The 26,672-nt window shown below is 48.8% G+C and overlaps 1 protein-coding gene across 1 annotated transcript in view; it reads left to right on the top strand.

Annotated features, from left to right (window-relative positions):
- API5 (apoptosis inhibitor 5) overlaps nucleotides 1-26,672 on the top strand; it is a 236,957-nt gene that overhangs the window by 104,612 nt on the left and 105,673 nt on the right. Inside the window, exon 5 of the mRNA XM_069623333.1 lies at nucleotides 11,223-11,374. Within this exon, the coding sequence (XP_069479434.1) occupies nucleotides 11,223-11,374 (152 nt within the window). The remainder of the gene's footprint in view (nucleotides 1-11,222; nucleotides 11,375-26,672) is intronic.

Genomic DNA, 26,672 nt, shown 5'->3' with positions numbered 1-26,672 from the left:
TGTTAATTTGGCATCAGCTGGCCTGTGGAGCAAAATGTAGTTCCTGGTAGCTGTTGGTACCAAGCTACCCAGGCTCTTCTAGGCTACAGGCTGGAGCTAAATGGCTCCCAGCTCACCTCAATTTCGAACCCTGATGTACATACTGAGGAAGGTAACTAAAAGCTGGTGCTAGTTACAGGATAATTAAGGCAGTTGAGAAAGTTTTAAAAGGCATGTTTTGAGCTTTTGGTTTTGACTTTGCTGTTGGGGATAATTCTCATAAATGTGCTAATTCCTTTCACCTTAGAGACCCCCAGCAACTTTGCTGGATTTAGATTTTTATTTTTTTTACCTGGAAAGAGTGCGAGCCTTTTTTTTCCCACTGTACTTTGATGTGTTTTACTCTTGTTCTTTGATTATGGAGCTTTAGATAACTCCATAGGCATCATCGTTTCATGTATGTTACACAACACCCTCAGTGCAAAGGTTTAAATACCTTCTCTGGGACTAAACTACTGTTTCCCAGAGAATTTAAGCTTAAATTGACTTTACTATTCTTTTTAAATTCCTAGACCCAGCACAGTATCCTCTGTCTAGAAACTCATGTAGCAGTCAAATGCTACCCTTGCCTATCGAAATGGTTGGTGGCAGTGGTTTTACAACCAACTACCATGATTTTTCCCAACCTCGAACACTGGTAGCTAAAAATCTCGGGAGCCATGTTTTTCAAGATGGCACCTTAAGCCTCATTGAAAGGTCCTTCCTGAGTTTGTTTCTGCGCACCAAACTAGCTTTGGTCCCTTTGTTTCTATGCCTTTGGTGGGCTTCATGGCTGAAGACCACCTCTGACGGTTGAGTATCTGGTGTGGGCAGGAAGTGAGGGAGGTGCCTGAAACTCCGTGCTTAGTCTCCTCGGATTCCCAAGTGCACTCTGGTGTGATTGGCTGGCTGACTGTTCGGCAGAAGACGAGCTGGAAGAGGACGGCTGCTGCAACTCCTGGACCGTTGGTTTGCCTGGTGAAGCCCTGCTGCAGGTCCGAATGGCCAAGTTCATCTTGACAGAGAAGCCCCTTCAAGGACAGCTTCTTCCTTTGAGTTGGTGGGACCAGCCAACTCGTAAGCCCCCTGGATACCATTCTCTGAGCTGGTTGGGATTAACCGGGGGTGGGGGGCAGGGGGTGAGAGGACACCAGTTTGTGTGCTTGAAGACAGCTATTCGAACCGAAGATCTTCCATTTTGCCAGCTTCTTTGAGCCGTCCCTGTGCAGTGCAGGAGTTCCCTGACGTCCTCCCTCTTGTCCCCATGACTGAGGGTCGGGGACAGTGGGATCTGCAGGAGCTGCCAGGAACCAACGTCTCCATACTAAGGTACTGTGCCAACCCGATTGAGAGAACTTGCCTCTCACTGTGAAAGTTCAGGAAACTTTCCCAACTTGCAGCCCTAATCAGCCTGTGACCCAACATATGATTTTTTTTCGTACAAACTACTTCTGAGAACATTGGCAAAGACTTTACCGTTTACTACAAGAACTGCTCTTTCCTATCCAAGACTCTAGCCCATTGACTTTGGCCTAGGCCTATTGAACTGCATGGAGTCCTCAAGTGAACTAAAACTATTTGCACTGCCTAAGGAAGTATTTGTGATCTATTAACTTGTGCCTTTTTACTCCCATTCAAAGTAACTGAAATGCCATTTTGCTCCTATTTCAGGGGAGCCTAATTTATTCAAACTTATTGGTTTGGTATTGAAGTATATTTGTGTATAATAAGTTGCCTCCTTCTAGTGAATGGTTTCCAAATGACTGTGTAATAAATGAATAGTGTTTTACCAAGAAACCTTGAGTATAAGTTTCTACTTGAACCATTGTGATTGTAAGACCTCTGTATAACATCCTTGTACTGCTCACATTCCCTCTTGAGATGAGCCTGGCTGCTCAGCTCGCGACCACAAACTGTGTGGTACAGACTTATACCAAAGGTTGTTTTTTTTGCTTACACCTGTAGTCCTAATTGTATGTGGTGGGCCCAGAGGGGAGAGCATGCAATTCCGCCTAACAATTGCCTTAGTCATGTGGTTCCTTACTTTTGAATACCAAGAACTCCCAGTTTCACCATTCTCTTTGTGGTTTTGTGGTAGAGCATCCCATGCTTAACTCTTGGAAGTTCTTAACCAGTAGAGTACACACTTTATCAAATACGTGTCATCACACTAACATGTACTCACTGGTTTTGTACATTTTACTTAACTATTAGTGTACAGTTTTCCCGGTCCCTATAAAAATATAAGCTGCAAGTGGTAGCACACACAAATTCAGTGGTCTTTCCGAGAGGTGAAAATGCAGATTTATACTTTTCCAATTTAGGTCTGTTAGGTAAAATGTTCATGTCAACCCCAGAGCTTTTTTGCTTTGACTAGGTAACTATTTTACCTTGTCCCTAGGTGAAGGGGAATCTCCCGCCACCTCCCACCCCCCTAATACCTCCCACCTAGTCTTTTTTTAATCTTTTTATGAGTGCCCTTTTTATGTCTCTCCATAGTGTATGGTTGAAGGTATAGTTTCCTACAACTTTTGGGCTTGGGCTGGGTTCCCTCTATGGGCTCCCCTGTTAATTTCTCTTTGATGTACTTGGTTGCAAAGAGGGATGTTCATCCCCCTTTACATTTATAAATGGTGCACAGCACACCCCACCTTATGTGGAGTACTGGGCTATACAATGTATCCCCTTTCCTACTTACCTGGTAACATTGTGTTATAATTGTGAGTTTTACATGAATGGCTGGTGTTTCACCTTTTGACTTTCCGTCTTTATCACTCACAGGCTGCTCAGCTTCTGTAAAGCACAGAAAGGCCACCATTTTTCTAAAATGGTGGGCTCCTTTTCTCGCCATTTCTTATATGCTTGCTGTTTCTGAGGTCTTCCCCTGCCATTCTAGGCAGGAACAACCTCTGTGGCTGTTTTGTCTTCAGCGGAAATCCTGTGGATTCCCCGACCCGGCTCCAGAGTGTCTGGAAAGGCAGGAAGCGAGGGAGGAGTCCAAAACTCTACAGCCCTTTGTCTTCAATCTTGCTTGAAGGGGAACAACCGACAGTGGGAGCGTGGGAAGGGCTGGCTGTCCGAATTGGACAGCCAGATTATCCCTTGCCATAAAATGCGGGTAGAGAATGCAGAGTGCTATAGTTCCTGATAAAAACTCTATACCTGGAAGCTGCTGACCAGTTAACTACTGGAGCTGAAACCAAAGAGTTAGATTAGGAAACAAAGGCAGTAGCCATTTCCAGTGACTGGAAAGCCTACCGAGTAACCAGAGCCTACTTTAACTCTTCAATCAACCTGGGGATCCCGAAACAGGTGACCCCAGAGCCTAGTGTAATCCACTAGCCTCAAGCTCTGTATTGTGAGCCACCCCATGCTTTGTTGCGACCTTGGGAGGCTGCATTACCCAATACCCTGGGACCTCGCACCATTGTGCAATGATCGATCTCACTTGGCTGAGTCACACTCTGACCAACCCCCTCTAACTTTCATCTCTGTCTCTTAACATGCTTGACGTCCTTGCCCTTGTCATTAGGATTTGTTTGAAGCCTACATCCAAGTGCAACTCTTGGTACGATTCTGACCTTACTGAGGGTGGCTGACAGGAAGTGGAGGGCATCAGTGTCATGATCTCTGCTTCCAAAAGGTCAGGGTTTTCCCAACTCCCTTGGAAGCAGATCCATAACCCAGGTTCCGAGTGCCAACCAGTCCCAATTGGGACCTTTTGGACCCAGTCCTGGCGCCAGTGGCACCAGGCTCATAAATATGCCCAGTCCCAGCGCTGGAAGCGCCGGGCTCATAATGCTTGGGTGGACTTACCTGCAGCAGACCATGCTGCTTACTTGCCTGCCAGTTGAGCCTCTGATCCTCTTCTGTTTGGAACTACTTTTCCTGTTGGGTGGGGCAGGAGCCACTCCCTAGATTCAGAACACTGGAACTCTTCTGGAAAGCAGGAACTCTTTTCTTACCTAGGCGTGGCTGTGGAAGGAGACACCTAAGCACTACAGGAGGCTATTTAAACCACACCCGATGGATGATTCTTGCTTTGCGTTATTCTGCATCCTCTGCAGCAGAACGCTCATCGTGTCTTCTGCATCTGATCCTGGGCCTAAGGAAAAAGGCTTACCATCCTGAATCCAGTCTTCAGCAACACCTATAAAGACAAGAAAGAACAGGTTAGCATTACGGTCTTCAGTGACAGCTCTTCACTTACCTGGTCCATTGGCTGTCGCCAACGCCTCGCGCTGCATTCCGGCATCTGAAAGACAAAGGCTTACCTACTCTTCGTGCACTCCGGAGGTCTTCACACTGCATTCCGGCATCTGAAAGACAAAAGCTTACCAACTCTTCGCACGCTCCGGAGGCCTTCGGCGCTGCATCCCGCATCTGAAAGACAAAACAAGGTGCGTTTAAAGACATTGGGGAACTTTAATACTCACGTGCCATTACTCCTTTCCACATCTAACCCAGTGGGTATTCCGGCACCCTGCAGCCGCTCCGAACTTGTACCTGCAAAATAAAAAGACAGTTAGAGCGCATCGTGAAGCAGGCAACAAGCGCTTACTTGCGTGCTTCCAGGCGCTTCTATTCATCACGGGCTCCATCTTCAACTCACTTCAGCCCGTCATCCGCCATCGCCGTAACCCTGCAAAACAAGAAACATTACTAAAGACTTTCGAAACTTACCGTTCGTGCAGTAAAAGACGGACAGCAGTCCTCTGAAGTCAAGAGGCCTGCTCCCCTTATCCAGTGAAGAAACTGGTTACAGCACCCTGCCCCGAGGCAGATGGAGAGCACGGCGTTCACTTACCTAAGACATCTTACCCTTCGAGTCAGACATACAGTGCACAGAGGTCCAGCCCAAAGAGCCAGCCGTGTGTTACACATCACCTTTGAAGATACGGTATACGCCCAGTCAAGACCGGCGCCTCTACGGGAATCAGGTGAGCGTTACAATCAGGCACACCCTCTGACAAACTGGCCAGCTGCCTGCTCTAAAGGCAATACAGATTGTCCTCTCTAAGAAGAGAGCCTACATGCAAGCCTGCAGCATCTAACAACTTGGCCAAACTTTTCAAAATCATGTTACAATTTCTACCTGTCCTGTTCCCTCCCAGGCCCTCTGCAATGCCTTGGTTTCTCACTTCACCAGTAAAACTCAGGATATCCTGTCCACTATTCCTCCTACTCTACCACACCTGGCCTGTCTTTGGCCGTTTCTCCTCCTCCTTTGCCCTGTTCACCCCGAAGATGTTTCTAGACAAGTCTGATCTATGAAAGTCTTGTCAAAGCAGGTTCTCCCATGCGCATCTAGAACCATCAAGGACCACATCGACACCCTTGCTCCAGCCTTGGCCGATTTCTGCAATCACCCTTTGCATCTAGTCGATGTCGAAATTGGAGCTTCAGCACTGCAACAGGGCTTCACCAGGCAAACCAGTGGTCCAGGAGGTGCAGCAAGCTTCTTTGTTTTTCTTCGGTTCCTTCGTCCAGTGGTCGACTCTGCCTTCCTTGCAAAAGACCTCGCCTTTTATGCAAGTCGTTCCCACTCATTCACAGCCTAGCTGTCACTCACACAGCAGGATAAACTAGCTGATCACCTTTGGGTGCATTCCTGTAACCAAGGAGACTAAGCACAGGGAGTTTCGGGCACCTCCCTTGCTTTCTGCCCTGCCTGACACACTGGAACCAGAGGTGGGCTTCACCAGTGACTCCCGCCAAAGACAAAACAAGGGGGGGCCAAACCTGGTTTGGCGCGCAGAGTAAATCTCAAGAAGTACCTGCCAGCAAAAAATGTCGAAAAAAGACTGGGCCCATTTTGACAAAATGGGCACGCATGGGTGCAATACTGCAACGGAGGATCCAGCCTGCATTAAAAACACACATTGGTAGGAAAAAGTAAACCACTGCCACCAGCCATCAATTGTAGAAAGGGTAACATAAAATGTTACATAAGATCGACAAAGGGGATAAAAAGTAACTCCTACAGCACCCTATTGTAAGATCGCGTGTGCTGGGTCTACAAAGAGAACTGTAAGTAAAGTTCATTTCACTTTACTACTCTTGGAGACAGTAGTAATTAATGCTTATCAGAAATCCAAAGGATTTCTATGTGGCACTGCACAGAGGGTGCTGTCACGATGTAAAAAGATCATGCCTATGGGGTTTGTCAGACTCCAAAACCAAAGGAAACCGAGTTCAAATCAAGGAAAAATAAATGAGTGGGGAAAAAGGTTTCATGCTCTCGGGATAAAAATTAAAAGTCCTAAAGTCCAGCAAAAGAGCTGAGGGTCTCTAAGGTAGAAGGGAATTACAGAATTGAGCATTCTCACTAACAAGACCCCCAGCTCTTTGGTGGGCTTTTTAATGTTTACTCCTGAATGAGTGGGACCTTTTTCTCACTCATGTTTTCCTGACTGTGATTTTCTATGTTCCTTACTGTTTTATGAAGTCTGGTAAACTCCATAGGCATCTGCCTTTGCATTATGACACCTTTTGTGCAGTGCCACTGAGAAGTCCCTTGGACTCCTTTTTAACTAAATTTTCTTGGGTGAACTACTGTTCCCAAGAATAGCAAAATGACCCCTGTCTTATCTTTACTTTATGGGTCCAGCATACACCACCCTTTGGAGTGCTGGGGGAGCCGGGGGGAGGGGCGGGCGGTTACATAGTAATTCCTTTAACGCATTTCTCATGTAACATTTTGTTGCACTAAGTTACTGGACTGTCTAGTGGTAGTGGCTTCTTTTTAATTACCTAGTGGCATGTATCTGTATCTTCTTGTTTGTTTCTTCTGGGCTTTTACTCCGTTTGCATCGGGTTTGAGCCCTTTGTGTAGTTTCTTTGGCATGCTTCAGCCCCGAAGCCCGCCCAGGCTCCAGTGTCTGGAAAGGCAGGAAGTAAGGGAGGGTCCCAAATTTCCCTGTCCTTGGTCTCTGGGTGTGCCTGGGTAAAACCAATTCCAATTGGCTGGCTGTCCCACCCTGCTGTGATTGACAGCCTACGGCTATGAATGAATGGGAACTTGCATAAAAAGCAAGGCTTTTGGGGCTAAAAGGAGAGTCGACCACTGGAGGACAACATCCGAAGCAGAAGACAGGAGACGCCAGCAGCACCCTCCTGGCCCGCAAAGTGCCCGGCGAAGCTCTGCAGCTGCGCTGACCCAGTTCTCTAATACACAGCTAAGACCCATAAAGGACAACTTCCTCCCTTAGTCTGGTGGGACCAACCAGCCTCAAGACGCACTATTGTGGCGCAACCAATGACTTGCTGCGACTTTCTAAGGCTGCAGAAGGCCAATACCCGGGGTGCCTCGACCACCTGTGAGTGGATTGTCTTCTGAAGTCTGAATCCAGCCAGATAGTCATGGGCATCCAGAGGACCCTACTGAAGCAAGAAATCCACGTCCAGAGTCCATGAAAGAGGGATCAAGGAAATCCTAACCAGAGCTTTTTGTTCTTCAATGGTGTTAAGAAAAAGGCACAAACTAAAGAGCTGCTGAATCGACAAATCCATTGCTGCCAAGTCTCTTTCTCGAGTGCTGCTGCAAGAACCTGCCAGACGTCCTCCCTTTTGTCACCATGACCAAGGACCAGGAACAGTCTACTGCATTGCATCGTGAAGGCAACCAACTGGAACACTGTCTCAATTTTTCAAGGTACTGTGGGTATTTTATCCTTTTGCCATTCGGGATGCTTCCTACCTTAGTGTAGGGTTAAATCACACTCCCAAAGTTGACCTCAACTTACCTGCATCAGCCTTACAGCTTGTGTTTTCTAAAGGTGACTCCTTGAGTTGCTGAGATGTTTCTCTATTGAACAGTGACCATTTAAGAACATAGATCATGTTAGGCAAGATTGTATGCAGTACCCTTTGGGTGCGCTACAACAACCCTGACCTCCAGGCAATTCTGTACTACACAGGTAGAGCAGCCAAGCTTCTCAAGAGGGGTCAATGTGAGCTGTAGGGGAATTAGAGATTCACAGTGACCAGCATTCAAATAAACTTACAACAGTTATTCATTTATCAGAGTAAGCCTTCTTCAGAAGGGGCAATACAACAGTAACACTCAAAAATACTTCACAAAATACACACTCTTAATATCTCTAAATCAGTGAGTACCCTTTTGGGATGGCCCACAGACACAACCTACATCCTCAGGCGACTTCAATAGCTAGGGTGCTGTGGACATTAATATATCACTGTTGTATTTAGAATCATTTAGGAGTAAGTGAAAGGAAAAGGTTATTAGAACATACAAGAGACCACAAATATTCTTAAGCAGGCAAATACTTTCAGATCTCCCAATAAGTCATTCAGTGGAACAGGCTAAGCTAAGCCAATGTCAATGGGCCAAAGTCTATATGAGCTGAAGCACTTCTTTGCAGGTAAGAAAGAAAAGTCTTTGCATAATGTTTTAGAAGTCTTTGAAGAGAAAGAATCAATGTAGGGCCACAATATGTTAGACTTATGAGTAGTAGAAGATGCAAGCAACTCTACAGCAAGAGGTAAGTTCCCTCAGACTTTTACAGTACCTTTTTGAATTGAAGAAAAAGGGCAGCAGATGACTTCTGTTCCTGAGCAGCTCTGCAGATATCACTGTTCGTGGGCTTCAGTCGTGGGGACAAGAGGGAGGACTTCTGCGGACTCCTGCACTGCAATGGACGGTCACCGCTCGCAACCGCAATCTTCGAACAAGTGGCAGTTCGGTTTTTCAGCTCCTCGCGTCTGCCGCAAATGGCAACACAGCGGTTCCTGGCTGTCGAAATGGGCTTTCCTTGCTTCTGGGGTCCCACACTTTGAGGGGCCTCAGGCTCGGTCAGTCCTGCTTCCCTGGAGTCCGGAGGACCTTCCTGGAGCTCTTGGCCAGCTTAAAAGCAACGCACACAATCTGGTGTTCCCCTCCCTGGCGTTTCGGTTTCCAGCAGCAACTCTGTAGAAAGGCAACCAGCTCCCGAGAGAATGTCCTAGAGGCTTACTTTGGAGTTGCTTGATCCCACCAACTCAAGGGGAGAAGTCGTCCTTGCAGGGGCTTTTCTGTCGATACGAATTTGGAGTTTTAGCACAGCAACAGGGCTTCACCGGGCAAACCAACGGTCCAGGAGTTGCAGCAGGCGTCCTTCAAGTTCTTCTTCGTTTCTTTCGTCCAGTGGTTGGATCTGCCTTCCATGCCAAAAGCCTCGTATTTTATTCAGTTCTTTCATTCCAGCCCAGCTGTCAGTCACCCAGCAGGGTGGAGGTCCTTGACGGACAGTCAGCCGGCTAATCACTACAGAGTGCATGTTAGTCTCCTAGGAGACTAAGCACCGGGAGTTTCAGGCACCACCCTCACTTCCTGCCCACCCCAGACACCATGGAGCCAGAGGCGGGCTTCACTTGTGAATCCCGCCAAAAGCAAAGCGAACAAAGGGACCAAACCGGGTTTGGCGCGCAGAGTAAATCTCAAGAAGGACCTTTCGACAAAGAAATGGCAAAAAAAGACCAGGGTCATTTTGACAAAAATGGCAATCTTGGGTGCTTTACTGCAGCTGCGAACGCAGCCCACAGTAAATGCACACCACGGTAGTTAACTGTAAACCACTCCCACCAGCCATTCAGTGAGGAAGAAAGGGTAGCATTAAAAAATGCTACATGAGAAGCTATACTAAAGGGATACTAGGTAACCCCTCCAGCACCCTATTGTAAGATAGTGTGTGCTGGGTCTAAAGTTACAAATGTAAGTCAATTTCACTTTACTGCTCTGGGAAACAGTAGTTTATCCCAGAGAAGGTATATAAACCTTTGGGAAATCTGAAGACTTCCCAGTGCCACTTCACTGAAGGTGCTGTGTGACACAATGTAAAAGATGATGCCTATGGAGTTTGTCAGGCTCCATAACCAAAAGAAACACAAAGTGCAGAAATCCCATTGAAATACATGAGTGGGGGGGAAAAAGGATCTCGCTCTCTCCAGGTAAAAAAAAAAAATCAAGTCCTCAAAATCCAGCAAAGTTGCTGGTGCTCTCTAAGGTGAGGAGAATTAGCACATTTCTGAGAATTCTCCCTAACAGAAGAGCATCAGAACTGACTTTTCCCAATGACTTTGCTTGTCCCTAAAGCCCTCCTTCTGCACCTATTGGCTTTGGCAGCGCTTGTTCCCTTGCAGTTTTTCAATGTTGAACACTTTAATGCTGGGATAAAAGGTTGCCTGCATCCCTTTGAGAGAATCTGTTATAACATTTCAGTCTGTTCTGATCTAACCCTAACCATTCATTCCTTGAACTCAATATTGCAAAGTAAGAGCCTGCAAGTAAAAATTGCACAAAGATCAGTAGAACACATTCACTGCCACCAGCCAGAAGTGAATGCCTATCACTGTAACATAAATTGGTACAGGAGCAGTGAGAAAGGGGATAGAAGGTAACCCCTCCGCACTCCACATACAGTGGTGTGTGCTGACCTCACAAAAGGAAACGCTAAGAAGGCTAATAAAAAGTATTCCCCTAACGAACAGTTTTCATTAGGAAAATAAAAGAATATAAAAAGGAGAACCCAATGGGCTCCCAGCAACACTGCACAAAAAATGCTTTGCGCTGCTAGGAATACTGGATGCCTTTACAATGTATGGTGAAAGCAAGAATCCATAAAGCAAAGTAAAAAAAGTATAGGGTTCCCATAGATTGTGCAAAAACGAATGTGTGGGGGGGGGGGGAGCTCCCCTCATTAAGAACAAAATAAGTTCCAGAAGACCAGCAAAAAGTCCTGGGGGATCTAGCAGGTAGAGGGATTTGATCAAAATGAATAATCTCCCTCTAACATTTTCCATTTACTGGTTAATTTTATTTTACCTACACTATTCTCTGCAATGTGTTGTGTAGCCCGAGTACTTATTTTCTCATATCTTGAATATTTTGTGATTTCATTTTTTTAATGTATATTTCTACAGTAGAACAGTGTGGAGTGGTGTTGTGCGGTGTCTGGACTAATTGTACCTCCCTGCCAGCCTTCCTCCCTCCTAAAGTTAAGTCTGACTGCTTTGCTACAGCTACCATTGGAGTCTGGTCTTTCCTTTTTGGATGACACACTGCCCACCATTCGGTTAGATGATTACACTACCCTCGCTATAGGGTTGTGCAACAATCTCCTTAACATCTACCCTGGTTTGTCATTGAAGTGTGCTCAATAATTGATTAACTTGCCCTTCATCCAAAAGCCTTTTTTGTGTTTAAGGGACCCTTGGTGGATTGTTTAGTCAGATTCTTCAAGGAGAGGATATCGTCCGAGAGCGAGCTATTAAGTTCCTGTCCGCCAAGGTGCGCAACCTTCCAGAAGACATTATGACCAAAGAAGTGGAGGATCTTATTTTTGCAGAGTCCAAAAAGGTGAGCTTTTTCATTGCTGAAATTTGAGGTGGTGACTGGTATGTCAAAATCACAATTTTGATTTGTGCTTGTTTTTTTAGTAAAATAGTAATAAAGACATTGTACTGTGTTGCACTGAGTGAAGGTGCACCAATTATTTCACTGTAAAGGGAATTAATAAAAATGCCTTGCACGGGTTATAAGGGTTTGGAAATAACTTTCTTTTGAAATAATTTTTTGAAAGCTATCCTGTTTGGAAATTATTTCAACTGCATTTGCTTGTTAGGGGAGTTTTCCTAAAGTCCCCTGTGAGGTTAGACTTTATAAAAATGATCCCAATGGTTTTAGATTCCCAACTCTTCGTATCAGCCTGTACTACTAATGGAACCTTGGTAGAGTGGCAGTGCAGTCAGGCTTATGAGAGGAAGAGGAGAGCTATAGGTTAAATACCCTGAACCTAGTTAGTAATGCAATTCAATGAAACATTCAAATGTATATTTAAAATGTACAATAAAAAATAATCCATAGGCGCCCCTCTGCGAGAACGTACACGCCTATTGACCTGTTATTTGGGAAGGTACCCACTTCGAGAGTCCGCAGCCACACTTTTAACTCACTGTTTACATAACAGATGTTATGTTAAAGGTACTTATATAGCGCACTGTCACCAACTGAATAGGTCCCCAGGCGCTCTGGCGGATCTGTAAACGGGAAGGACAAGTAGGGTTAGTCGGGAAGAGGGGATTAGGAGAGTGGGAGAAGTGGTGTGCTGTTGACAGCTTCAGCTCGGTATACACAGTGCTGGGCTTTGGTGCTAGTATCGGATCGGGCAAGGCCTTGAGTGCTGTTGGTGATTGTGGTGTTGATGGGGAAATATCCATTTGCATATCAGGGCGAGACCAACTGATATGCAAATGTATATTTCCCATCTGTGCAAGGTACAGTGAGCTAAAATGTGGCTGTGGACTTTCGAGTGGGTACATTCCCAAAGAACAGGCTCTATTTGCTGTGTTCGTTCTCATAGAGGGGTGCCCTTGATTACATTTTGATTATTTGTTTTCCAAGAGTTTAGGATTAGTCACCCTAAGTGTCCTAGGATCATCCAGACGTGCACCACTTGCTCACTGCTCAGAGGCACAGCTCCACCTCACTAATTATGCCCAATGTTAGGCAGAATCCTGTGCAGTGCCCTTAGGGACCACTACACACAATTATGACTACAAGTGGGAATACAAGTTCACCTTTGGTACAAGCCTGTTCTACTATCTTAAAGTGGTAGCGGAGCAGCCAGGCTTATCCCAAGAGTATATGAGCAGTAGCAGAGATTACACAAAGGGACCACAATTACTGTGACTCGAGCAAACACTGACTCAAGGTTTCAGGTAAAAAAAATAGAACATTTATTTTTAAACCATCTGTTACACTTCACTTCTATAGATTGGAAACCACAAGTAAAATACACCACACACAACCAATTCCACTTGTGCCAGTAAATTCAAGCTAAGTACATTAGGATTTGATAGACCGGTGTTGCGATACTAACGCGTACCCGCGGATAGAAATGCTCACGAAGTTAAAACACACTTTGTACTTTAGAATTTCAAACAAGGGAAAAGCGAATAAAAATCAAAGGCAATACTTTAGGCAAGGGGACTCGAGGACCAGTTCGAGGATACAGGTTAGTCAATAGGCCTGCGCCAGTGTCAATGGAGCAGATGCTCAGTTGCCGAGAATCACACGGTGAACAGTTCGAGATTCGAGATGCAAAGATTGTCAAATGGAAGGAAAAGTTATAAGAAGAGAAGAAGGAACAAATCTTTGTGGAGGAAAAAGGTTCACCCCGATTCCGACTGGTCAGACGGAGAGAAAGACCAAGTATGCACAGTACCATATTCCGTTGGGGAAAAGCTGGTGCCACGGCAATTGTTCCTGGTAGTACCTGCAGACTCACGGTTCCTGCGGCTTCAGTCGTGGGGGCAAGGAGGCCTTCTGGAGGGATCTGCACTACCCAGGGATGAGGCCGCCAGCAGCGAGAAAGACCACGATGAATAAAAGGTGCGCTCCTTTACATCAGGAGAGGGCTCTTCTGATGGCTAGCCGGACCACTACAGCACAGCAGTGATTTCGACCCAAGAGAGGATTCTCTGACTGAAGAAAAGACGAGCTGGTTGATCCCCCTCAGGCTCAAGGGAAGAAGACTCCGGACTGGATCTTCTCTTAGTCGTTGAAGGGGTAGATAGCTCAGGACTGCAGCAGGGCTTCACCGGGACTCGGTGTTGCAGCAGCCGTATTCTTCTCCGCTTCTCTTTGGTTCCTTGTAGTTCTAGAGGCGACTCTGCCTTCTAGCTCGAGTCCTGCCTTTTATGCCAAAATCCCCCATTCACACAGCCTGGCTGTCAATCATTCAGCAGGGGGGGTTGTCCAGCCCGGACAACCACCTCAGCCAATGAACACAAAGTGCGACTTGGGTCTCCAAGGAGACCCTGTGCAGGGGGTGACTACACCCCTCCCTCACATTCAGCCCACCTAGACATCCAGGCACCAAAGGAGGGCTTCTGGTCAGAAGTCTGCCAAAAGGTCGGCGAACAAAGGAGGCAAACCTGGTTTGCCGTGAAAAGAAAGACCCAAGAAGGATGTGGTTATTAAACCCAACCAGAGCTGAAATAAAGTATTTGGGCTAGCGGGTTTAAAGTTCGAGGCTACTAAAATAGCCTAAAACAATACATTATGTAATATAATCGCAGTAGGAAAATTAGGGTAGATACCACTGCCACCAGCCAAGTCTTAATGTTAAGGGAGCGAAATAATGCTCCAAGAGGTACAGATAAAAAGGGCTAAGAATTAACCCTTTCCAATACTCCATATAAGATGGGGAGTGGGGTGGGGGGGGTACTGGATCTGCGGTTAAATTACTATGTAAAGTTAATGGCAACTTTACCTTCTGGGGGACAGTAGTTAGCCCCAGAAATGGAGTCGGTGTGAAGTCGAATTGACAACTGTTACTGCACTGAAGGTGCTGTGTAACACACAGGTGCGGGGCTACTGAAGTGGTGTACTTCAGAGTCCATAATCACAAAAACAGATGAAATGCACATGGCAAAACACAGGTAAGAGTGGGGGAAAAGCTCACACTCTTACCAAGTGGAAAAAAATAAACTTCAGAAATCCAGCAAAGCTGCTGAGGGACTCACTAGGTACGGGAAATTAGCCATAGAATGAGAATTCTCCCTAACACCCAACAAGGCTGAAACATGTTTATGGGGTTGTTGTTGGTACTCTTGTTCAGAAGGGAATTGCAATAGCATTTCAGTGCTGGACTGTCTTTGTGGGTGGGACAAAGACTGATATGCAAATGGACATTTCCCATCTGAGAAAGGTACAGTGAGCTAAAATGTGGCTGCAGACTCTAGATTGGGTACCAGCCCATAGAACAGGCCATTTTTGCTGTGTTCTTTCTCATAGAGGGGCGCCCATGACAACATTTTGATTTTATATTAAAATATAGATTTGGTATATTTACACACGAATTACTTTTAAATACTTAGCATTGTTATGGCAGTTTTTCCTGAAGTCCAACTAAGGGCTTAGTAAAACCATTCAACAGACAGTACAAGACTCCACTCTTAGTATAAGCCTGTACCACCTGAGCATATGGTAGCGTAGGCAGAACAGCCAGGCTTATTTTAGGAGGGATAGAGAGCACTGCAGGAAAGTACATAGAACCTGTAGTATACCAAGGATTCAATAGAGGCACTTACAACCAGAAGTATTATGAAACATGTTTATTATAAATGCAAATAGGCCAGGTTAGGTTTTGGGGTAAGTACTGCTCATAGTCATAAACACATTTATAAAAACCCAATACCTGAAGGTACACAGACCAAAGCATAAACTTTCTTCAGAATACTGAACATTAATTCTAGGGATGTTGGGCCACCTACGCATTTAGTGTATGCCACACCAGTTCATGTGGAGTAAAACCACATGTCACCTTTTCGACTTACTTATAGTAAGTCAATAGTAGTGTAGAGCCCGAAAGTTATGCAGTGACACTCAGCAAAGAAATCCCATAATCAACCAACCCTGTTACCAGATAAGTAAGGTAGGGGATATCTCTCCATATAATGTGGGGGTCTGCTGGCTCACTATATAAAATGGAAAGGACGACGAAAATCCCTCTTTACTGCTTAAACTGTAGTTCAGTTCACCCAAGTACATGAATGAGAAATAACGGGGTTGCCCATAGGGCCAACCCAGCCTAAACCCAAAAGTGGCAGGAAACTAGAACTTCAATCATACACTATGGAGAGACATAAGTAAAAGATTAAGTGAGAGGGGAAAAGATTGCTCTTCACCTAGGGACAAGGTAAAGTAGTTAACAAGTCAAATCAAAATGTTCTGGGGTTGACGCAGATCAGGAAGATTTATTGTGGATATGAAAATCTTACCTAACAAGCACATTAAACCATAACTCTTTAGAATACTTTTCAAAGGCCACTGCTTAGTTTGTTGTTGCTCGTGGATACAATTGTTATAGCTTTAGAAACTAAACAGTTCTACTGTATTATCGGTAATGTTGCGCACACCCTAAGTAATGAGGTAATTGTAGTTGGTAAGCAAAACTACAGACGATAATGACTTTTAGGAAGGAAAACAGTTTGTTGGTTTAATACTAGCAGGGTTTAAGGTTTTATATGCAGCTTCTTCACATATCAAGGCTTTTAAAACTCAACCCTAGCTAAAGGCAGTTCAGAGGTCTCTTGACAAGCAGCAGAACAAATAACGCCTTTGGATATTTTCTAGTTTTGAAGCTGCATGAAGATGCAACTGTTATGGAGCATTCTCATTTCTGTGCTAGTTCCCTTCTACATTAGAGACCTCAAGCTCTCTTGCTGGACTTATAATTTTTATCCTGGAGTGAGAGAACTTTTTCTCGCTCGTCTATTTTTTTCTGATTTCGACTGTTTATTTTGGTTTTGGAGTTTGAAAAACTACATAGGCATCGCCTTTTGTATTGTGACACGCTGCACCTTCAGTGCAGTGTCACTGAGAAGTCCTTTGGATTTCTCTTAAGGTTTGATTTACCTTATCTTGGGTAAACTACTGGTCCCAAGAGTAGTGAAGTGAAATTGATTTGCTTACCTGTTTTTCCTATGTAGGTCCAGTATGGCCTGTTTTTCCTATGTAGGTCCAGTACAGCCCATCTTATGTTGAAGTACTGGGGGTTACTTTAGCCCCCTTTTCCTACTTATGTAAAAAATGTTGTTACTCTCACTACATTTAATGGCTGGTGGCAGTAGTTTAAATTTCCTACCATTGTGCGTTTTACCACAGGCTGAATACTCAGCTGCAGTATTGCACCCATGGATGCCCATTTTGTCAAAATGACCCCAATCTTTTTGTTTGCCATTTCTTGCTGGTGAGGTCTGTTAGGCAAGATTGTATGCAGGCTCTCTGAGAGACACCAACCTTGTCGTCCTGGCAATAAGGAACCCAACGTTTGGTATAACTCTGTACTACACAGGTTTGTAGTGTGGCTGAGCAGCCAGGCTTATCTCAAGTGGGGACAATGTGAGCAGTAGGGTTCTTACACAGAGATTCACAGTGACAAGGAATCAAATGAACTCTTTCCCTCAGGGCTTCTTGATTAAACAATTAATATGTCAGTTGAATACTCCTTCAGAAGGGAGCAATATATATATGTAACACAAAAATGCACTTGTTTCTCCAGCATGGGGTCTGGCATGGATTCACATGCTCATGAATATTCCCCTGTTAGGCAGAATTGCATGTAGTACCCTCTGGGACCACCACATACAATTTGGACTACAGGTGTAAGCCAAAGCAACATTTGATATACGTCTGTACTACACAGTTTTGTGGTAGCGAGCGGAGCAGCCAGGCTTGCATCAAGAGGGAATGTGAGCAGTGCAAGAGGTTACACCGAGGTCTTTCAATCGCAGTGGTTCAAATCGACACTTACACTCAAGGTTTCTTGGTAAAACACTTATTAATTTATTGCACAATCATTTAGAAAACATTCACTAGAAGGAGGCAACTTAATATTATTCACAAACAAACTTCAATAGCAAACCAATAAGTTTCTGAACAAATCAGGCTCCCCTGAAATGGGAGCCAAATGGCATTTCAGTTACTTTCAATGTGAGTAAAAAGGCATAAGTTAGCAGAATAGATCACAAATACTTTCTTATGCAGTGCAAATAGTTATAGTTCACTAGAGGACTCAATTCAGTTAAATAGCCTTAGGCCAAAGTCAATGGGCTAGACTTGGATAGGAAAGAGCAGTTCTTGAAGTAAACAGTAAAGTCTTTCTCCAGCATGGGGTCTGGCATGGATTCACATGCTCATGAATATTCCCCGTCATCAGGCTGGGAATCCTCGGTAAAGAAAAAACCAGTATCAGTTTCGTTTCTGATCTGTCTTTCGTAGTAGTAACCAATCACTGATCTCTGCGTCATACTGACCACAGCCAATGACTGCCCTCTACCTAAGCCCCGCCTCTGGCAGCCATCTTCAGATTTTTACCGCACGTTCAAGTGTTGGGATCCTCGTGCTATTGCTCTCGAGCGTTAGTGCTATTTTTCACGTTTTTTCCTCAAAAACTTCGATTTTTCGGTCAAAAGAGCCTCAAGCTCCACCGTTTCTTCATCCGATCAACAGGGACCCGTGTCGGATTCGTCTACGCCCCTCAAGGGTGAAGATTTCGTCGAGCCACGCTTTTGGAGGACTCCAGAAGTTTCTCAGGCCCATCTCGGACATGGCCCAGGAGAAGGGAAGCTCGACGCCCGGAAAGCTGTTCAGGGTCTGCCCTGGATGCCAGCTTCAGAATGTCTTTAAGGAGGACGAACACTCCTTTTGTCTTTACTGCCTACATGAGGACAAGACGCACGTGGAGAAGGACTGTGCGTTTTGCGGCAATATGTCGGAGCGGACCATGAAGGACCGTCAGGCGAGAAGAAGAAATCCGAGCGGTCTTCTAAGACCTTTGAGGACGCCCCGGCGACGGGGGTCCAACACAAGGCCAAGCACCGCGAGTCCGTTGGCACAGGGAGCGCCGAACGGTCGGGCTCTACGGGCGCCAGGCAGGGCGCATCCTCCCCGGCACCATCAACCACGAGCCAACGCTCTGGTTCGGGTAAGAGGAAGGCCGAGCACCCGGCGAAGCTCCTGGAGAGGCCCCGGTCGAGCTCTAAGGCCCCATCGGAGGGAGAGCGAGGCAGTGACCCTCCCCCCAAGGAGAAGGCGGTGAACGCACCTAAGGTGGTGAAAGCCTTAATCCAGCCAAGGCCTCTATCGAGACGGTCACGGCGGCCCTGGCTCAGCCTGTGGAGGCTACACCAGTGGTGGCGACCTCGGGGCTCAGTCTCCCTGCCACCGCGGAGGGAGTCCTCTTTTATGCCCATCGACAGGACCCCAGTGAAACCTGCGATGGAGAAGAAAAAGGGGGGGGGGGGCAGGAGGTCGTCATGGATTAGGCCTCAACCTCTGAGGAAGAGCTGATCGAAGTCTTAAGCCACGGCGTTGGCGTGGAAGACGACCAGCCCGTCGGGAGGGACCCCGACGTAGGAGACGACGATAACGTCGAGGGTGCCGACGGGGCCCCTGACCGCCCGTCGGACTCCCCTCAACCAGTGCCGCAAGACAACTTGGCGGCCATTTTGTTGGCTATACAGTCCTTATGCTCGGAGATAAGGACGAGACTGCTGTTACCACCAGCGGAGGAACCGCTCCCGACGGGGCACCCGTAACCAGGCCCTTCTGGGAGCCCTCCTCTTAAGAGAAGGATTCATCCTCCACCTCCTTTTCAGCCATCGCGCCCTGTTCAGCCCTCCTCCCCGTCCACGACTCGTGGGGATGATACGGGGACTGACACAGCCGCGACGGGTACGGACGACGAGGTTTACGACGAGGATCTGCCGTTGTCACCTCCCACCCGGGCTTCCCCGCCCGACGAGACTGGATCGTTTCACTCCATGATCGCCAGGGCATCCGAGCTTTTCCAGCTCTGCCCGGAAGAGAAGAACGAAGGTTTCCTTTATCAACGGCGCGAAGCCAAGAGGAAGACGGTCCTCTCCGTACCTCTACTGGACGATATTTGGGATGAGGGCCTCGCCCTCCTCAAGAACCCATCCACAACGCCGGCTAGAAGGGATCGGTACGAGAAGAAGTACCGGGTCCCGGACGCGGCCCCCTTGTGCCTTCGGGCACAGCCGACCCCGGACTCGGTCGTCTCTGCGGCGGCCAGGAAGAAAGCGGGGGGGGGGGCGCGGCCTCTACGTCGACCTCCCCGCCGGATGGCGAGGGAAAGAAATTGGATACGATGGGACGCAGGGTCATCTCGTCTGCAGCGACGACGATTAAGGCGGCCAACGCCTTGGCTATCGTAGCCCGCTAAGACAGGGAGTTGTGGTACAAACTGGCCCCCCTGCTGGACTTCCTACCGGACGACAAGAGGGCGGATGCCCTAGAGATCTTGCAGGAAGGAGAGGTGGCGTCGGACCACGCCATAACGATTGCGACGGACATCGCTGACACTGGATTTCGCCAGTTGGGCAACGTCGTGTGCCTTAGGCGGCGTGGATGGCTCAAGGCTACTGACTTCCGTCAGGACGTGCAGACCAGAGTCTTGGACATGCCGTTCGACGGAAACAACCTGTTTGGGAAAACAGTGGACGATTCCCTTCAAGCCATCAAGGCAGACACGTAGACGGCCCGGGCTCTTGGGGGTTCTCCAGCAACGGCGGGCGCCCTTTTGCAGCGGCGGAGGCAAACGGGGTGCCTCCAAAGGTTCCGGCTGCAGAATTTCCACCTACCGTCAAGCGGCCCGTTCGTCGTCGCAGGAAGCTTACAGGGGACGAGGCAAGTCAGGCGGGCCCCGCCGTCGTCACCAAGGAGGTCAAGGCGGCAAAGCCTCGTCGAAGCAGGACTGAACCGGCCGTGGGGTCGGGCCCCCACTGAAGCACCCCGGTGGGAGGCCGGCTGGCGAGCTTAGTCAGCGTGTGGGAGTCCATCTGCACCGACGGTTGGGTGCTGGACGCCCTAGCCCAGGGTCACGCGCTCGAGTTTCTAAAGAGGTGCCCGCGCGTCCCCCCTGTGGCCAGGAAAGAACATCACGGCCCTCAACTTCTCTTGGAGGTAAAGGCGATGCTCAAGAAGGGCGCCATCGAGCTCGTCCCAAAGAGGCTTCGGGGCTCCGGAGTTTACTCAAGATACTTCCTCGTGAAGAAGACGGGAGGATGACGTCCCATCCTGGACCTACAACGACTGAACAAATTCATCAAGGCACGGAAGTTCCGGATGGTCACCCTCCAACATGTCCTGGGTCAGCTGGACGAGGGCGATTTCCTGTCGTCGTTGGATTTGGAGGATGCCTACTTCCATATTCCCATCCTAAAGGGACAACGAAAGTTTCTCAGGTTCGTGGTCCAAGGGCGTCACTATCAGTTCAGAGCCCTTCCCTTCCCTTCGGACTGAGGTCGGCACCCAGGGTGTTCACAAAGTGCCTCGCACCGGTGGCGACGCAGCTGCGCCGAGAGGGGATCCACGTCTACCCAAAACCTGGACGACTGGCTCATCCGAGCGAAGACGAAGGAGCTTGCCGTGGAGCACACGGCAAGGACCGTCCAACTTCTCACGGACCTGGGATTCTCCGTAAACTAGTCCCACCTGGTGCCCGCGCAAGACGCACTGTTTCTGGGAGCGAAGCTCGACAGTGTCGCTTCTGGCCTCTCCGTCGGAGGAAAGGACGAGGGCCATTTTGGGCAAGGTGCAGCGGATGCTGGTTGCGGACGCGGCCAGAGTGAGGTCCATCAAGTCCCTCCTCGGAATGATGTCTTCTTGCATTTACCTCATCCCCCTGTGCAGGCTCCGGATGCGCCCGTTGCAGGAGTTCCTGGACGCGTGCTGGATCCAGACGGGCAGCTTCGAGGAGAGGATCACACTCGACGAGAGTTTCCAACGAGCGATCCGGTGGTGGGGCACCTGCGCGCATCTGACAGCGGGCATGGACTTCCAGACCCCGACCACCAGGAGACAGTGACCACGGATGCCTCCCTGGAAGGGTGGGGAGCGCACACCGAAAATCTGCACGCGAGAGGCCTTTGGCTCCCGACGGAGAAGTCCCTCCATATCAACGTCCTGGAGCTCCGTGCAGTGTTTTGGGCCCTCGGGTCCTTCCGTCCCTCAAGGGCAAGGTGGTGAGGATCTTCACCGACAACACCACCACCATGTTCTACATCAGGAAACAGGGCGGAACCAGGTCCCCAGCCCTGTCCAGGGAGGCGCAGGATCTGTGGCATTGGGCCGTCGCCCAAGGGATGTTTCTGGTGCAGTTTCATCTGGCAGGGATAAAAAACACCATCGCCGACTCACTCAGCAGGGAGCTGCGCTCGTGCCACGAGTGGGAACTACGACAGGATCTCGTGGACCGCCTCTTCCGACGGTGGGGCACACCCCAGATCGATCTGTTCGCGGCGACGAACTCCAAGTGCCGGAGGTTCGCCAGCAGGTTTCCCCAGCTGAGGAGCATGGGCGATGCTTTCTCGTTCCCCTGGGAGGGCCTGTTTCTATACGCGTTCCCTCCATTGCCATTGCTGGTCCGACTCATCAACCAGCTCAAGAGGTCACGGTGCAGGATGATCCTCGTCGCACCTGCGTGGCCGAGGCAGATATGGTTCCCAGACCTTCTGGACTTGTCAGCGTCCCCGTCAATCAAGCTGCCAGTGGACGCGGATCTTCTCTCCAGGGAAGGAGGCGCCATCCTCCATCACGACCCGAAGTCGCTGAACTTGCAGGCCTGGCTCCTGCAGTGTTAGAGTTTGGAGGATACGACATACCGGCTGACTGCAGAGAGGTTCTTGCAAAGACCAGGGCGTCCTCAACTCTTAAATGCTACGGACACAAATGAAAGAGGTTCTCTGTCTGGTGCCACGCACAGAAGATTAACCCTCTACGGATTTCGGCTCCCCAAGTACTGCCGTACCTACTGACGCTGGCCAAAGCTGGACTGGCGCACGCTTCCATCAAGATTCATCTTGCTGCGATCTCCCGATACACCAGAACCACGGGGCGGACATCTTTGTGGTCTCATCGTCTGGTGAAAGAGTTCATGAAGGGACTGTTCAGATCGTTCCCGCCGGTGAAGGCTCCGGCCCTGGCGTGGGAGCTCAACGTGGTGCTGACCAAGCTCATGGGACCTCCGTTCAAGCCTCTGCACTCTGCTCCGTTGAAGTTCTTGTCGTGGAAAACAGCGTTTCTTGTGGCCATCACCTCCGCACGACGGGTAGGAAAGATCCAGGCCCTTTCCTGCAAGGCCTCGTACTTGACTTTTCACAACACGAGGGTAGTGCTCAGGACGCACCCCTCCTTCATGCCCAAGGTGCCGTCGGACTTCCACCTCAACGAACCCTTGGTATTGCTTGTTTTCTTCCCGTCGCCTTCATCGCCGGCTGAAAGGACTTTGCACTCGCTGGATGTGGCTAGAGCGCTGAAGTTCTACGTGGACCGCACAAAGTGTTTTCGGAAGACGTCACAACTCTTTGTGAACTTTGGACCTGTCAATCAGGGGAAGGCTCTCTCGAAGGCTTCCATTTCCAGATGGCTCTCCGGCTGTATCATGTACTGTCATCGGTTGGCAAACCGACCGCTGCCTGGCCGTCCGAGAGCCCATTCCTCCAGAGCGCACCTATCTGGTGTGCCCTTGCTGGACACCTGCAGGGCTGCTACGTGGAGGTCGACGCACACCTTCACGAAATTCTACTGCGTCGATCGGGATTCCAGGGAGGAGTCCAGGGTCGGCCAAGCAGTGCTGCGCAACCTGTTCGCCTAAGGTGAGCCTGGTGAGGAGGTAAGATTTGCTTAATGTTGAGTTTGATGCAATGCTTAATGTTGAGCCTTTGCCACCTCCCGTGGTTGTGCATGTGTGTGCTATTTATTCTTTATTCATGAGCATGTGAATCCATGCCAGACCACATGCTGGAGAAGGAACAAGTTACTTACCTGTAACTGTTGTTCTCCAGCATGGGTCTGGCATGGATTCACATGCGAACCCTCCCGCCTAACCCTCTGCGGCTCTTCACTTGGTCATACTGCCACTTCACGTGCTACCAAATCTGAAGATGGCTGCCAGAGGCGGGGCTTAGGTAGAGGGCAGTCATTGGCTGTGGTCAGTATGACGCAGAGATCAGTGATTGGTTACTACTACAAAAGACAGATCAGAAACGAAACTGATACTGGTTTTTTCTTTACCGAGGATTCCCAGCCTGACGACGGGGAATATTCATGAGCATGTGAATCCATGCCAGACCCATGCTGGAGAACAACAGTTACAGGTAAGTAACTTGTTCCTTGTCAAAGTTCTCAAAAGTAGTTTGTACAAAAAAGAATCATATGTTGAATCACAAGCTGATTAGGCCAGTAAGTTGGGGAAAGTTCCACAAACTTTCACCGCCAGAGGCGTTTTCTCTGGTTGGCACAGTACCTTAGTATGAAGCAAAAGATGCAGCTGAAGAAGTTGGTTCCTGGCAGTTCCTGCAGATCTCACTATTCCTGAGCCTCAGTCGTGGGGACAAGAGGGATCACCTTGGGAGATTCCTGCACTGCACAAGGACTGGTCAAACAAGCTGGCAAAATGGACGATCTTCGGTTCGAGTAGCTGTTCATCAAGCACACAAGCTGGTGCACCCCCCTGACCCCCCGCGCCCCCTGGTTAATCCTAACCAGCTCCGAGAATGGTATCCACGTGGCTTCCAAGTTGATTGGTCCCACTAACTCAAAGGAAGAAGTCGTCCTTGAAGGGGCTTCTCTGTCGAGATGAACTTGGCAATTCGGACCTGCAGCAGCCGTTCTCTTCCAGCTCGTCTTCGATTCTTTCGTTCCAGTGGTCGACTCTGCTTTCCAGTCCAAGAGAAACGCCTTTTAACAGTTTTCTCCCATCCATTCCAGCCTTAGCTGCCATTCACCCAGCCGGGTGGCTGTCCTTGCCGGACAGTCAGCTAGCCAGTCATGCCAGAGTGCATTTGGGTCTCATAGGAGACTAAGCACAGGGAGTTTCAGGCACCTCCCTCACTTCCAGCCCACCCCAGGCACTCAGACGCCAGAGGCGGTCTTCAGTCCTGAAGCCTGCCAAAGGCATAGAAACAAAGGGACCAAACCTGGTTTGGTGCGCAGAGACAGGACCTTTCCAAAAAGAAATGGCGAAAAGAGACTGGGGCTTGGTTAAACAAAGGGGCTTAAGGCGCCATCTTGAAAAACATGGCTCCTGCGATGTTTAGCTACCAGTGTTCGCGGTTGGGGGAAAAATTGTGGTAGTTCGTTGTAAAACCACTGCCACCAGCCATTTCGATAGAAAAGCGTAGCATTTGACTGCTACATAGTTTCTAGACACTGGATACTAGGTAACCCCTCCAGCACTCAATAGGAGGATAGTGTGTGCTGGGTCAAGGAATTTAAAGACTAGTAAAGTCAATTTATTCTCTTGGAAACAGTAGTTTATCGCAGAGAAGGCATTTAACCCTTTGGGAAGTCTAAAAAGACATCCCTGTGTCACTGCACTGAGGGTGCTGTGTAACACACATGGAAAGATGCCTAATAGTTATCTAAAACTCCATAATCCAAGAACACGAGTATAACGCACATCAAAATACATGAAAGAGTGGGGAAAAAAGGCTCACTCTTTCCAGGTAAAAAAAATCAAGTCCTGAAAATGCAACAAAGTTGCTGGGGATCTCTAAGGAGAAGGGGAATTAGCACATTTTTGAGATTTCTCTTTAACATGCACCACCGGCGACGACCCTGTTGATACCGGGGCCACCACAGCTGAAGAGGAGAAACCCTCCGCCTCCACTCCAACCGTCACTGACCTTCTCCCCTAGGGAGAACGGGACTGACACCGACGGTGGCATCTCTCCGCCACCAAGGGCTTCTCCACGAAGTGGGTTCCTTCCACTCCTGATCGCCTGTGCATCGGAACTCTTCCAACTCGCCCCAGAAGAGAAGTGAGGTTTCGTGTATCAACACCAGGAGGCAAAAAGGAAGACCGTTCTGTCGGTACCACTCAGGGCCGGTGCTGTTGAAAACCCCCTCAGCCCGTCAAAGTGGGACCTGCTAGAAAAGAAATAATGGGTGCCGGCATCTGCACCCAAATGTCTACAGTCACAACCATAGACTGACTGTGGTCTCGGTTACGGCTAGGAAGATGTCACCCAACCCGTTTTAGTCGGCCTTTGTCCCACCGGACGGCGAAGGGGAGAAGTTGGACGCCGTGGGATGGAAGGTTATTTCGCCAGCATGGGGTCGGGCATGTATTCACATGCTCATGAACAATCCCTGTCGTCAGGCTGGTAATCCTCGGTAAAGAAAAAATCAGTTCCACTTCTGAACTGTTTTTCTTCTATTTTTTTTTTCTAAGTTTTGCTCTATTTTTTCGGTCAATCTAACCTCAAGCTCAATCATCCGACCACAGGGACCCGTTTTTCGGGACCTTCTATGCCCGATTTTCCATCTAGTTCTCTTGGAGGATTCCAGATGATTCTTGGAGGCCTACACCGCGTGGATGGCTGCAGATGGAGGGGACTCACCGCCTCTCTTGAGGATTTGTCCTGAATGCGCCCTAAGGAACATTTTCCTGGGCGATGGGCACTCCGTGCCTCTACTTCCTGCAGACGCACCTGGAGGAGGCCTGTGCATTCTGCAAGGATATGGTTCCCCGCACCGTGAAGGACCGTCGCAAGCGGCTTACAGAGTGGCTCCAGACAAAGGTCCCCGGCTACGGGTGAGTCCCGGCAGCATGCCTCACCCAGCCACAAGAAGAAATCTGAGCGTTCTTCTAAGGCCTTTGAGCGTGCTCCGGTGACGGGGGCCCAACATAGGGCAAAGCACCACAGGCCCCGAGAGCGCCGTTGGGGCGGGCTCCTCGTCTGGCACAGCATCTCCTGCACCTTCGAGCACGAGCCAACGGTCGTCGGATCACCCGGCTAAGTCCCAGTTGGCTCCGATGGAGAAGGCCAAAGAAGCATGGTGCTGAGGGGCCCCGACTCGGCAGATGTCGAGAGTGGCAAAGACACCGAGGTGGAGCAGGGCAGGGCATTCAGGATCCGGAGGACATTACACCGCTGCCGCCTTCCCCTATGCTGCAGCCACCTGCGGACATTTTGGTGGACATCCTTCAGGCCTTGCACACCTTGTGCTCAGATTCAGGCAAGGATGCCCCTGTTGCCGACCCAGCGACCGTCAGGAGAACCCCCGAACAAGAAGAGGAGAGTCCATCCTCCACCTCCTTGCCATCCATCACCAGATACAG

Source organism: Ambystoma mexicanum, chromosome 11 (assembly GCF_040938575.1).
Source record: "Ambystoma mexicanum isolate Mex_15411 chromosome 11, UKY_AmexF1_1, whole genome shotgun sequence".
NCBI classification, from domain to species: domain Eukaryota; kingdom Metazoa; phylum Chordata; class Amphibia; order Caudata; family Ambystomatidae; genus Ambystoma; species Ambystoma mexicanum.
Note: the sequence above shows the minus strand (reverse complement) of the source record. Positions and strands in the feature narration are given on the sequence as shown.